Raw genomic sequence first — 13,242 nt, 5'->3', positions numbered from 1 at the left:
TTGGATAAAGGGATCTGCTGAATAAACAAATAATAATAAGTTTGTTTCACGTGGAAATTACATCACAATTATATATATACACTACCGGTCAAAAGTTTTAGAACACCTCCATTTTTCCAGTTTTTATTGAAATTTACGCAGTTTAATGTCTCAATGTACTCTGAAATTAAAGCATAGAACAAATAAACAATTGGAGATAAAAAAGAAATCATGGAATCATTTTGTTTAACAAAATTTAATCTAAATTTTTGACTCATCAAAGTAGCCACCTTTTGCAGATATAACAGCCGAACCCACTCGTGGCATTCTTTCTACAATGGAAATAAAATATTGTTCGGAAAGTTCTTCCCAACAATGTTGCATAAGTTCCCACAAATGTGTTGCACTTGTAGGTTGCTTTGCTTTCACCCTTCTGTCCAGTTCATCCCAAACCAGCTCGATGGGGTTTAAGTCTGGAGACTGTGCTGGCCATTCCATGATTTGAAGCCTACCGTCTTGTTCTTTTCTTCTAAGGTAGTTCTGACATAGCCTGGAGGTATGTTTTGGGTCATTATCTTGCTGTAGGATGAACCCCTGACCAACTAGGCGTATACCAGAGGGTATTGCATTGCGCTGCAAAATGCTGTGGTAGCAGTTTTGGTTCAGGGTGCCACTCACTCTGTGCAAGTCGCTGACTCTGGATACAGCAAAAGAGCCCCAGACCATCACGCTTCCTCCTCCATGTTTGATAGTTGGTGTCACACACCAAGGAACCATTCTTTCACCTACTCGATGGCGTACAAAAACCCTGTGTGATGAACCGAAGATTTCAAATTTTGATTAATCGGTCCATAAGACCTTCTTCCAGTCTTCAGTAATCCACTGGCGGTGCTTCATGGCCCAGGCAAGCCTCTTTTTCTTATTTTGCCATCTTAGCAATGGCTTTCTTACTGCCACTCGACCTGTCAAACCTGCAGCTCGAAGTCTTCTCTTCACAGTTGAAACTGAGACTTGCTTACTTCGACCAGTGTTAAGCTGTGCTTGAAACTGTTGTCCTGTGAGCCGCCTATCACGCAAGCTGTTGACTCTCAGAAACTTGTCTTCTGATTCTGTTGTGGCTTTGGGTCTGCCAGACCTCTTCCTGTCAGAGTTTCCTCCAGTTTCCAAGTGCCTTTTGATGGTGTAGGAAACTGTACTCACTGACACCTTGGCTTTTTTTGCAATTTCTCTAAAGGAAAGACCTACACTTTTAAGGGTTATAATGGTCTGTCTGACTTCCTTTGTTAATTGCCTTTTTCTCACCATTATGAGAGCAATATACTACTTCCTGCAGTACAATACTGTCCAAATAATGCTTAAGAGGGTGTAGTAACACAGTCTGTTCCAACACTGCTTTTATACAGACAGAGGGTTTGTAAGTAATAAACAAAAGTTGGGACACCTGTAGGAATTGTTAGCATTCAACTTTCAAGGCTTAATTTACTTCCATTGCTGCAGAACAGCTGTAAGTTGTTAACCCATTACTTGTTCCCTGAAAAAGGCCTTTTTGTATAACTCTGAAATGTACATTATTTTTCAGTTTTTGGTAACCTAAACTTTTTTTTTTTTAACCTCTGGCAGTTTACCGCTTACCTTTGTACAATTTCAGGTTATTCACTGGACTTGAACTGCTTAAATTTCAATAAAAACTGGAAAACTGGGGGTGTTCTAAAACTTTTGATCGGTAGTGTGTGTGTGTATATATATATATATATAAAGGATGCTGTGTAAGATACAAGCTTGAATCATACAGCACCCTATATGATATTCTCTGTGTTACGATGAAGCCGTGCAGAAAGCAACTTGCAAATTACCTAATTCCGATCCACAGAAATGCCGACAGCCACAACCTTTAACTGCAGAGGCGCACTGTTCCGCTTTCCTGCTATTCCCTGTTACCCAATCAAGCCCTTGGGTAAGAGAGTCTCACTGAATCCACAGAATACGCTGCTGTTGAACAAGAGGTAACCTGCAACTAGATAAAGGACAGGTTTAACCGCAGGGTTTGCACTTATAACTTTACTTCTAACTTTATCTGTCTATTTTTGCTGCTGATAATAAAAAGTGTACTTAAGATTCTTCCCTTTTGTTTGGCCAATACTGTATTATGTACTGGTCCTAATAAAGTGGCAAGTCTGCGTATATTTGGTGGCAAGTGCAAGCTCTCTATATGGAGTGAGTCACAGGCAACTGCAGAGAAAAATATGCCTTCTCAAAGTAAAGAATTCCATCTATCAAGATTCTATAAAACACAGAATCAACCCTTTCATGCATGAAATATAGAAAATACCAGAAAAAAAAAATGCATTTGCATCTTCACATGTCCACATTTTTTTTTTTTATCTGTCCCCATACATGAAAAGGTTAAATCCATTGTTACTGTTCCAGTAGTAATGTTATTGTTCAACTGTAAGTCACTCCTAATGCATTTTCTTTTGATACAGTTTCTTTGGTCTTTAAAGGCACATAGAGCAGTGTTATCTTACCAACCTGATCACTGTGAAATGCCATACTATTACAATGCAAAAAGCTGTAAAAAAAATTAAAAAATAAATCACCAACACCAGAGAAATTAGGAAAGTACATCTTTTAGGAATACAAAAATATGATTTTTTTAATTATGGCAAGTGACAAGAAAAAAAAAAAAAGCATTTGTAGCAAAAATACAAAGCTCTGCTTTCTTTTGAAGCTGATCCATCACCACGCACAATAATTTAAGTTAATTTGTGGTCTGAGCTGCTCGTGGAATAGGCATATGCTTTCCCCAGGACGATGCGGTCTCGGAGCAGCTTAAAGAAAGCGTAGTAATTGCTGAACAGTATTAAAGCCAACGATATCATTTGGTGCCACTTTTCTGAACACATTAAAGAATACAGCTGATAGAATATCATCGCTCCCTCCAGAATAATGAGGATATTCAGTATTCGTAAAGGTTTGTTGAAGAAAAACTGAAAAGAAGATAGAAAAAAATATTTATCAGACATATTTGAAAACATGTTTTGCATATTTCCTATGACACAGTCCATATCTAGATATCTAACACCCTGCAGTTGCCTTGCATTCCATCTTTGCTTGGTATGTTGCCCAGGGTAGCAAACAGCCCTACATGGTTAACCCTGGGCAGTTTTGTTGAAAGCTATTCAGCGTCTTGCATGAACTTATCAGCATCGTAAATCAGAAAAGTCCCGGCTCATTATGTCAAAAAGGGGAAATGCTTATTCACCCCCACCTGTGTCAGAAACTGCAATACAGTTTCATTCTACAGCATGCAGGCTGCCACAGGAAATACATGATCAATCAATCAGGCACAAGGCTTTTGTGCTGTACATGATCAAGCACAGTAACACACTGAATAGCACTTCCTTTGAGCTGCTAAAATCAAAGGACAGTTTACATTAAATAAACTCTAGATAAGGATATACCATTGCCAGATTCCTGCAATGACTGAATATTAATCTTAATGACATATTTCTACATTTAGTTTAAGTAAACCATGTGTCAGAGATGGATTTTATTTACTTAGAGCAGAGACTACTAAAACCGTAGTGTCTGTTACACTTTTTAAATACTTCACATTTCCAAAAATGGTTACTTTTCCCCATAGAAGCCCATGTTGACTATGCCATCCCATACGTGACTTGTAAATTGTTTACAATATCAGCAATGCAGAGAGTGAGTGTGTTGGTAGCAAACAGGAGGAGGAAACGACAATTAACTGGACTGCCAACGTGAATGCAATCGATTCTCTAACTGCTGTACTTACATAAAACCGATAGTGAGAAACATCGGATGGAACGGCCACATTGTAGTGACCCATTGCCTTGTATACATTCTTGTTGTGTTTTACCAGTACCCCTTGTGGCCACATGTATTCTTCTGTCCATCTGGAACAAACAGGGAGAAAGTGTATTTGTTAACACTGAAAGAGGCACATATAGGGAACTTTAATACACAGTTGGTACTCAAGGAATGTGGGGCACTCTGTTCTGACTGGGTAATGGTTATTTAAAGGCAGGAGAAAGAAAGGGTTACTGAAGCTTTAAAATCTTAATCACTACAATTTGTAAAGCACTGTCTGTAACTAATGTGTACCGTCATTAATCTGAATGGAAGCGAGCAGAATAAGCAAAAGAAAAACAAAACAATATTAATCACACTGACAATATTGCTAACGAGAGATGAGAAATGGAATTCTCTCTTGTAACGGGGTTCACGCCCTTATAAAAGTTTACCACTGTATTTTTGCCTGGTATTTTTGAAGCTTTCCTATGCTTTTCTCATGCTTATAGTACGCATTTACCATAGTGTACCATAGTTTTCCATGTTTATCAATATACCATACCTCCCTATTCTTTACAATGCTTCACCATGCTTTTACTGAGCTCTATTACATTTTGCTATGCTTTTACTGTGGGAGCGTTTTCTAAGGGCAGTCAGGCTCTCATTGGGTTTAGGAAGGTGCTGGAAGGATTTCTCACGGGTGCTGCAGCACGTTGGAGCACAGTGCCGGGTCCACTTTCTGCCAGCAGCCCAAGTGTGCTGCCGCTTTGTGTAGCAGGTCACAGTACCGGGGAGGGAGCAGGTGTCTCATCAGTATGACCGAGGTGCTGACGGAGACCAGGATGAACAGTTCACACGACCATCTCTTATCATAGTACTGTGTGCTCTGCAAAGACAGGCAAAGTTACATTAGATTGCGGATCCGAGGTCCTCCCTGTTATCTCAAGGCAATTGTTTTTTTTAAACTCAGTGGTATTGAATTGTGGTTTGTCACACTTGAGAATTATTGTATTTCTTGTTCTTATTGTATGACTTATATTGTAACACTTGAATGTATTTGTATTTGCTTGCGATTGTAAGTCGCCCTGGATAAGGGCGTCTGCTAAGAAATAAATAATAATAATAATAATAATAAAAGCTTTGTGAACATGGCCCTGTTTATTCTACTGTCGTCGCCTGCAATGGGAGTCTCATTCTACTGTCGTCGCCTGCAATGGGAGTCTCATTCTACTGTCGTCGCCTGCAATGGGAGTCTCATTTCCACTCCTCAGCTGTTTATTAAGAGAGATGTACTCATTTCTGATTGAGACCCCAACCTATCCAAGTGGGACGGACCTTTATAAACCAGACTGGAACGAAGGCCACATAGTAGGCGCTGAGCATGGCGCTGACCAGCACCTCCTTCATCCTCCAGTTGAAGTCCATCTTGAGGTACTCCACCTCTTTGCGGATGAGGTCTGGGGACAGGCAGCAGGCGTGGGAGGGCATGGACTCCGCCCCGTTCAGCTGGCTGGCGTGCTGCTTCCACGTCTCCTTCAGCACAGTCAGGTAGTCCTTACTCCTGCCATTCACCAGCCCGGGTTCTTTGGGCCCTAAGCTGGTGACCGGGGACAGGGGGCTGGACCTCCGGAAGTCACAGCTCAAGCGGAACAAAGGGATGTACATCCCGAACCTTAAATGTGGCAGCAGAATAGAAGACAATGAGACGAGGAAAAGAGGCGCGTGAATGCAAAGTCGTAGGTTTGTTATAAAACGGATAAAATGTCTTGCATGTGTCTCTAAGCAAAAAAAAAAACCAACAAAACTAAACAAAAAGTCTAGCCTACTGCAACTGCAGATACAGTATATGAAAAAAATGATAGTATAGTACTTTGAAAAACACTCTGTATGTTTCACATTTGTGTGGTTTATAATAGCATTAATGGTCTCTGCATCGGTGAGAGCTAAAACGAATAACAGCACAACGCTACCAGAAGCCCAGTCTATACTCAGATAGTTTAATGATGGAGTGGCAAATATCTGAATACCAATCTGCTGACGTCTGGTCCATGCCATCATGACGATTAACTGCTTGTTCCGTGCAATTGAGAGGCGAATATATGTGAGAGTAGACTGCAGTTTGTCTGAAATAAATACATCTGAAAAATCCACTTACGGGTAACACAGAAATAACAGGTTTAGGGCAGAGTAGGTCCTAAAGAGATAAATCAAGGACCGACACAAAGTCCACCCGGTGCCAGTCAGGATTGCAAACCGGGTCGTCACGAGGAAAATAGACTGTGGGAAAGAGATCTTTGTACTTTGGGAAGCCTGGGCGTGGGAAAAAGGGAAAAGAAAGGTTTTATGGAAGCTTGTGCAATAAAAACGACGCACCTGTTGATTAATATGTTGAATATGTTAAGCTGCTCTCTGCAAGACCCTAAAACTCAAGGAACACAAGGGGAAAACTAAGGGGACATTTTACAAAAGGGGTTTTATGCAACTGGATTACCCCTAGAGAGACGTGGTTTGATGCAATCTAGATATAAAACAAATCTAGCTGTGGCTTGAACTGGCAGGGTACAGGCAGGATCAAATCATCTTTAAACAGCAACAGGAATGCAGTGTGTTAATCTTACCTCTTTCACAATGGCTGCGATCAGTCGACGCGCCAGCACAACCACTGTGAAGATTAACAAATTGTAGTCAATGAGGTGAAAGTTCTGCAGGAGAAAGAAAAACACCCGGATTCAAAAACTTGCAGGCTGTAAACAATTAAGGGTTTAAAAGGCAGTAACAGTTTTGCTTAACATTAAACTGAAAATGAACTGCATATAATTTGATGCATCTGAAGCCACTGTAGTTGAATACTGTATGTGAAAATACAACAGTGATGTAGAAAAACTAAATCTAAGTTTACTTTTCATAGCAAATATTTATGACATAGGGATGGAAATAAGAAGCACATTGCATAGCAGTTTCACCCATTCCAGGTTTTAATATGTTCCTGATGAGCCCCAGTGTATAGGGAGCAAGCTCAGGTGTGTCTTATTAAACTCATAGTAAAACCAGGATTGGATCAAACTGCTATGCAATGGGAGTCTGATTTCCATCCCCGTGATAGCTCAAATCAGATTGCACAGGACCCTGTGATGTTAGTTAGTCTGTGCAGGATGTGATTCTCACCAGAGAGGTGTGTGAAGGTGGGTGTGAGGGAGGGTACCACCACACGGTTCTGTAGATGTTGATGTAATGGACAAACAGAGCCAGCAGGTGGCAGAAGAAGAGGTGCAGCTCGAACAGCACGCTCTTGTCGATGGGAAGCTCCGGGATCTTGCAGTGTTTCAGGGGGACCACACTCTGAGTCGCTAGCGGAGGGCTGGAGATCCCTGTACCCGAGCTACTCCTGCCCAGGAAACAAAACACAAGAACAGCATGGATAAGAAGCACGGTCGGCTTGATCAGTGATAGGTCTAACCCTTTGCAGACGGCCCATTCTAATTGAAGTCCATTTAGATCGATGACGTAACTGCAAGTGACAAGCGTGTTCTTTTCTTTCAAATTAGCAAAAAAGCCTTCATCAGACTTTAGACAATGAACCAAACACAGTTAGTCAGGTCTACTGTATAATACAAGAGCAATATTTATTTATTTTTTTGCAAACTTTATGTTTTTTGCTTTCTGCGATCACAAGCACAAAGCTTACCTGAAATCACACTAAATCGCCCCAAAATGCTCATAAACCCCCAAAAAAGAAAACTAACAAAAATATTTACTGCAGTGAAATACCCATAGGAGAAACCTCATGGATGAAACGCCAATCAAAACACATGTCACTAGCCACTAGAGATCAAGCCATGACAGTCGAATCTCAAAAGGGTTGGATTTCAGAGTGTGCAAAGGGTTCAAACAGGGCGTCTCTGTCCCCTCACCTTGTCCGGGACCGCACTCCCGTGACAGGGGCGCTGGTGGAGTGGTTGCCGTTACCGATGGAGCCGGTCTCATTCAGAGGGGGGCGGCAGTAGGACGTCCTGTTCGGCCCTCTCCTTCCCCCTGCCATTCCAGAACAGGCCGGTCTTCAAAGGGCTGTGTCTTCCCTTCTACACCGTCAGTGCAAACCTAAGAGTAAAGAAGGATTCACACAGTAATGTTCAGGAGTTACACACATTAAAATTAATTGTATGTTACTGTAAGGCTACCAGACTACAAACAAACAAAAAAAAACTGATGGTGCAGTCTCTGCAATTATAAATATATAAAATAAATTTCACCGTTCTGGACAGAAGCTACTGTACCTGTAACCAGCAAAACTGGAATCTAACATTTTCCAACCACGATTATGTTGTCATTTTACAAAGGAAAGTTCTGTTCCGTGTGTTTCTATCAAATACAATACTACACGACTAATACAATGCCTAACATTGAAGCTATTGGAATAGCAAAATGTCCCTATGTTGGTTTCAACCTGTTGTTTCAACCTGTTTTCTGCTTCAGTGAAGTGCTGCAGTAGCTTGCTGCTCTGTAATTTCAGCTTAAAGAATGAAGGATTCAATCATTCAACCTGGGACCCTACAATTTAAACCTGCAGTCTCCGGTAGGTTTTTAAAAGCGAAACAAGAAATATTCTCTTACCTCCTAGCATAACAACAAAGCCCCTTCTGTTTTGATATTAATGCTTTTGTTATCTAGACTTCTCATTTTTGACTCATAAGAGACTAGACGCTATAGAAAGGATTGTTAATGCATTGTCAATTAATTTATTATTATTATTATTATTATTATTATTATTATTATTATTATTATTATTTAAAAGCAGGTAAATACTGTCATATTTGTATCCTGTCTGCTTGTGTTTACAGTGATTCAAGTACTTGACTGGCCTCAGGACTCCTATTGCATAGCAGTTACACCCATTCCAGGTTATACTATAAGCTTGATTAGCTACCATAGGTAACCAGTTCAGCTGTGTCTTAGTAAACTGATTGTAAAAGGCACATGTTACATTTTAAATGTGTAACTTTGACAACACCACAAGCTACTGCTGAACACAATTCCCAGTGCATACAGAGAATAGCTCATTTTTGCAAGAAAAGGTATTTTTATGGTGTGCTGGTAAAATGTTCCTAAAAGTGCGCATGGACTGTATTATTATAATCATATCAAAATAATAATATTTACACAATGGGCAGGCAGAGGAAGTACGTTTTTCTAAACATGCACTAGAGGCTGATTATGCAATCAAAATATTCTTGTGTCATTTGACCACTGGCAAATGTGCGAACATGCCTAATAAGGAATTATTTTAACATTGTTGACGCCTCAGTGACAAAAATCTCTAGACAACTGTAGCTTTTGGTTTAATCACAAACGCAGGAACAACAAGCGTGCCTTCATAATCATGTCCACATTGCTGTAACTGAGGAACAGAAAGGAAGCGAAACGTTTCGAAGCGTCTACAGCAAATGCATTGGTACTGTGTTAATGTGTTTGTGTTATTGTGCCCCTGTCTGTTATTGCTGTAATATAATCTGCACTCGCGGACAGTTTTCAAAGCGAGCTCTGCTTCACCAGAGCCAAGGTGTTAGTGTTTATATACAACGAACAAGGCCTACCAACAACATTCAATGGCCAGTTGGAATAAACAATCAAATTAAAATACGAATCTGGTGCCTTACCGGCTTGCTGCGAGCGGTTTTATGTCAGGGCAGGGTTGAAGTTCATGAACCGGGACGTTAAACAATCTGGATAGGTCCTTTATTGGGATGTGTGGGTCTGTTTTTCAACGAAAGGTAACAGCACTTTGTATTCTGCAAGCTTGAACCGGTCTCAGTGCGACTGCTGCCAGGAGGGTGGCGCGGACGCAATGGAGGACAGGGTGCAGGAAGTTCCCATTTTTTTTTTAAAGAGACAGAGAGGTACATATTTTTTGTAATCAACTTCCGTTTACTACAAACAATCCGTGTTCACGTGCATGCGTTCTCTACGACAAATATTGCGGCTTGTAAAACACAAGCCTGGCTGCACAAAATGCAAATTAAGATTATTTTTTTTTTATGTAAAACAAATGCAGATTGCAGGTCTTAGTACCGTTACCCTGGCTGTGGTTTGTAGCAGTGTCAGGTAAATTAGTAGATACGTGCATGCAATGGTTTTTATTTTCAATCTGTTATCAATTCCAAAAAATATATTGCAACGGTATAATGCAGCATTTTAAGCATTACAATACATATTGTATACTGTGCCTACTTAATGCATTTAGTAGTACTGTATTACTGCAATATTACTGCTTAAAAATACTGCAATATAGATCGTTCAGTGTTATTTGTAAGGGATAAAACCCTGTTTAGCTTTTTGCAGAGAAACGTGATGTACAGTACTGTAACTAGGGACGCTGTTGTTAGGGAAGTCCAACATTCCAACCCTCGTGCTTGTGCTGATAAGGAGGACAAGGATAAATAAAGCAATCAGGTGTAAAGCAGAGAAGCTGCCGTTCCGCACCACTGCTGTGCAAATAAAGCAACTGTTAATATTAATCATTATGTAAAGATATGAGTTGAGCCTAGGCAATTAATACACTATATGGACCAGCAATAATGTAAATAACGCTAGGATGACAGCGTAGAAACACAACTGAAATCCTTGGTTTGCATTCCTTGAAGAGTTTTTGTCTGAACCTGCAGAGGGCGTGTTGTTCCCACCTTTAAAAACCAAACACACAGAGAACAAGTGTGACCCATGATAAAAGCATTGCAAGGTGCAATAAAGCACGGTGAGGGAAGCATTATAAAGAGGCACGGTAAAGCATATTCATAAACATGGCAAACCAGGGTAAACGATGGGAAAAGTACTGTATATTGGAATGCATTTCGTGTCTGAATCCTACAGCAAAACTATGAATCAAATAATAATATTATAAAGAAGTTACATAAGAAACACCCTACAGTTCCTTAACATTTGTAACTGAGGTCTGAAGCCTTAGAACATATAATAATAATAATAATAATAATAATAATAATAATAATAATAATAATCACAACTGTTCTTTTCTTACTGTCTTAAACAATATGATGAAATACCCTTTTCAATTTAAGCACAGGATTAACGAAACTGCCATTGGAAGGTGTTTACTAAATAGCGCTGGCTTATCTGGCTTGTGTTACTTATTTACATCCATGGCTTGCAAGTGAAGAGAAGCTTATTAGCTCAGGTGAAAACACAGGGATGAAACAAGCTCCGGTGTGTCTTATTAAACTCATAGTAAAACCAGGAATGGATCAAACTGCTGTGCAATGGGAGTCTTTCCATCCCTGAAACACCTTAACACAGGTATAGCAATTAAAAACCGCACTATCAGAGTAATTGCACTAACCATTGCAGACATCATACAAATAATGGCAATGTTGGCCTGTTAAACAAGTTCTGACGTGCAATCTGAAGTAACATTGTAAACGCTTCTTCCTAACAGCCAGATTGTGTCATTTACTACTACTGGATTCACTTTAAAAGATCACTATCCTCTCCTTAACCTTGCTCCCTGCAAGGCAGGCTCTGCCGAGGAAACTCCTTTAATGTAAGACACATCAGTGAGGTTACAGCCTCAGTCCAATCCTTGATCCCCACACTGTTGACTCAGATCACTTATTGGAAGTAGCCAGCTTTCCTTCCTAATCTGTACAACGCTGTGCTCTCCTGGAGTTTGGCAGAGATGTCTCTCTCTTATCTTAACTGCCTTCAGGAGCTTCCTTTAATCTGTCTGACTGACAGATCTGTGTCTGTACCAGAAAATCACTGCTCTGTACACTCTGCAGCTCCAAATCTGGGATATCTATATAAAGGGGCCCTCGATTCAACAATCCGGAACCCGACGGATTATTGCAGAATGAAGCTTTTTAAAACTGCACTGTACTAGAATGTAATTCCAGGGTCTGACTGCTGCTCTACACACTGTACAATTACGAGTACCATATCCTAGTACTAGACAGCACTATTTCAGCTGCCAAAATGTGCTATGTCTTTAATTTTTGCTAGAGGGCAGTGTTGCATAAGAGGTTTGCTCACGCGAACAAACCTGCTTACAGACACAGAGGAAACGGCAGTTCCGGTAATGAGGACATGCTCACCATCCTTAAAATAAAAAGAGAATTATGAAGCGACACGAAAAGACGACATGTTTGGATTGGATATCACTACACTGGAAATAAATATTTGACCAAATCAGTGTAAAACAATGATTTACCTGTGTGTAGATGACTCATTGGACCCTATTTAGCAACCATTCCAAAAGCAGATGAAACTAGCAGTGGGTTGCTTGATCATTTCCCTGCTCCTTTGCCTCTGCCCTTGCACTTGATGCTAAGCAGGATCAATTGTTTTATTTCAACAAGCTGCTGTATGCGTCCACGTCCAGCACTCTGTAAACAGCATTGCCCTGCACAATCCTTTCTAATCATGCTTCCATCAGGTCGTGCTCGTTTTCCAGCTCGGTTTTGTTTCCCCCTCGAAAATGTAATTGACGTGTTCATCAAACTACAGGATGTGGCAAATTTGTCTCCCGCCCCATTGCCGCGTGACAAATGTCTCCAAACATGAACCTAACAAATTGCAGCTTTAATTGGTGTTGACTCTGTGTGAAGTGTTCCATTAGGGTTCAGCTGGGATCGGTGGAGGGAAATCATTCAGCACAGCCTTCCCTGTTTTATTGGTCAAAGTCATTTTTATACAAAGTAAATAAATATAATTGGAACCATTTTCGTCAATCTCTCTCCTGCCTAGCAGTTGTTTGTAGCGTGTGCTTTCTTTCTCGGTCCTTTAGTTACACACTCTGTCAATAGAGAATAGGGCCCTTGAGGGGAGAGAGGGAGGACAGCACTGATTTGACTCAGGTCTGCAGTGCTATGGGGGGAAATTTACACCCTTCTGTAATGATGATGATGGGGATCTAAGACTGGGCCCTAGACCTTGTGAAACATCACTAATTTGTGCAATCTTGGATAGGGAAGCACCTGCCAACCGATAGCCTGCAATCACCTCGCAATCAAAGTCTGTTGTCTGCTCATCAGTATTGAAATTGACTTGTAGAAGGGAGATGCAGATTTTATATACTACACAAAAAGGGTGAGTTCTTTAGGGATTGGGGATCAACAATAGAGGATCTGAAATATTTAACAAATAAACCCTTTACCAGGTGAGCCACTCGGGGAACCCCAGAGAATGACACTCTTAACAGATTTACACTGCTCTTAATTATAGGTAGGAGGACACAGAAATAAGGGACAGAAGGGATCATATATATGGAATGCTTTTCTTGGAATTGTTTTCCAGAGAAAACGCAGCAGCCGAAATGCCACTTGGAACTCTTTCTAATGTGTCCACTCTACCATTCTAATTACTCATGGTGCGTTTTTTCTATTCCAATAGCTGCAGGGTTTTTTTTTTTGTTGTTAACTTTTGTGTTTATCAAGTCTT

The 13,242-nt window shown here is 40.5% G+C and overlaps 1 protein-coding gene across 1 annotated transcript; it reads right to left on the bottom strand.

Annotated features, from left to right (window-relative positions):
* Positions 1–2,587: 2,587 nt before the first annotated feature.
* Positions 2,588–9,654, bottom strand: LOC117413910 (transmembrane protein 39B-like). The gene is made up of 9 exons (XM_034023364.3): positions 9,453–9,654; positions 7,710–7,896; positions 6,964–7,183; positions 6,417–6,500; positions 5,954–6,108; positions 5,134–5,470; positions 4,497–4,684; positions 3,782–3,902; positions 2,588–2,966 (listed from the first exon to the last, which is right to left on the bottom strand). Exons 2-9 carry the CDS (start codon positions 7,835–7,837, stop codon positions 2,733–2,735), a joined length of 1,467 nt encoding a protein of 488 aa, XP_033879255.2. The 5' UTR covers positions 7,838–7,896; positions 9,453–9,654; the 3' UTR covers positions 2,588–2,732.
* Positions 9,655–13,242: the final 3,588 nt, after the last annotated feature.

This window comes from Acipenser ruthenus, chromosome 25 (genome assembly GCF_902713425.1).
Source record: "Acipenser ruthenus chromosome 25, fAciRut3.2 maternal haplotype, whole genome shotgun sequence".
Taxonomy (NCBI): domain Eukaryota; kingdom Metazoa; phylum Chordata; class Actinopteri; order Acipenseriformes; family Acipenseridae; genus Acipenser; species Acipenser ruthenus.
The sequence above is the reverse complement of the archived record's forward strand: the minus strand, read 5'-3'. Positions and strand labels throughout refer to the sequence as shown.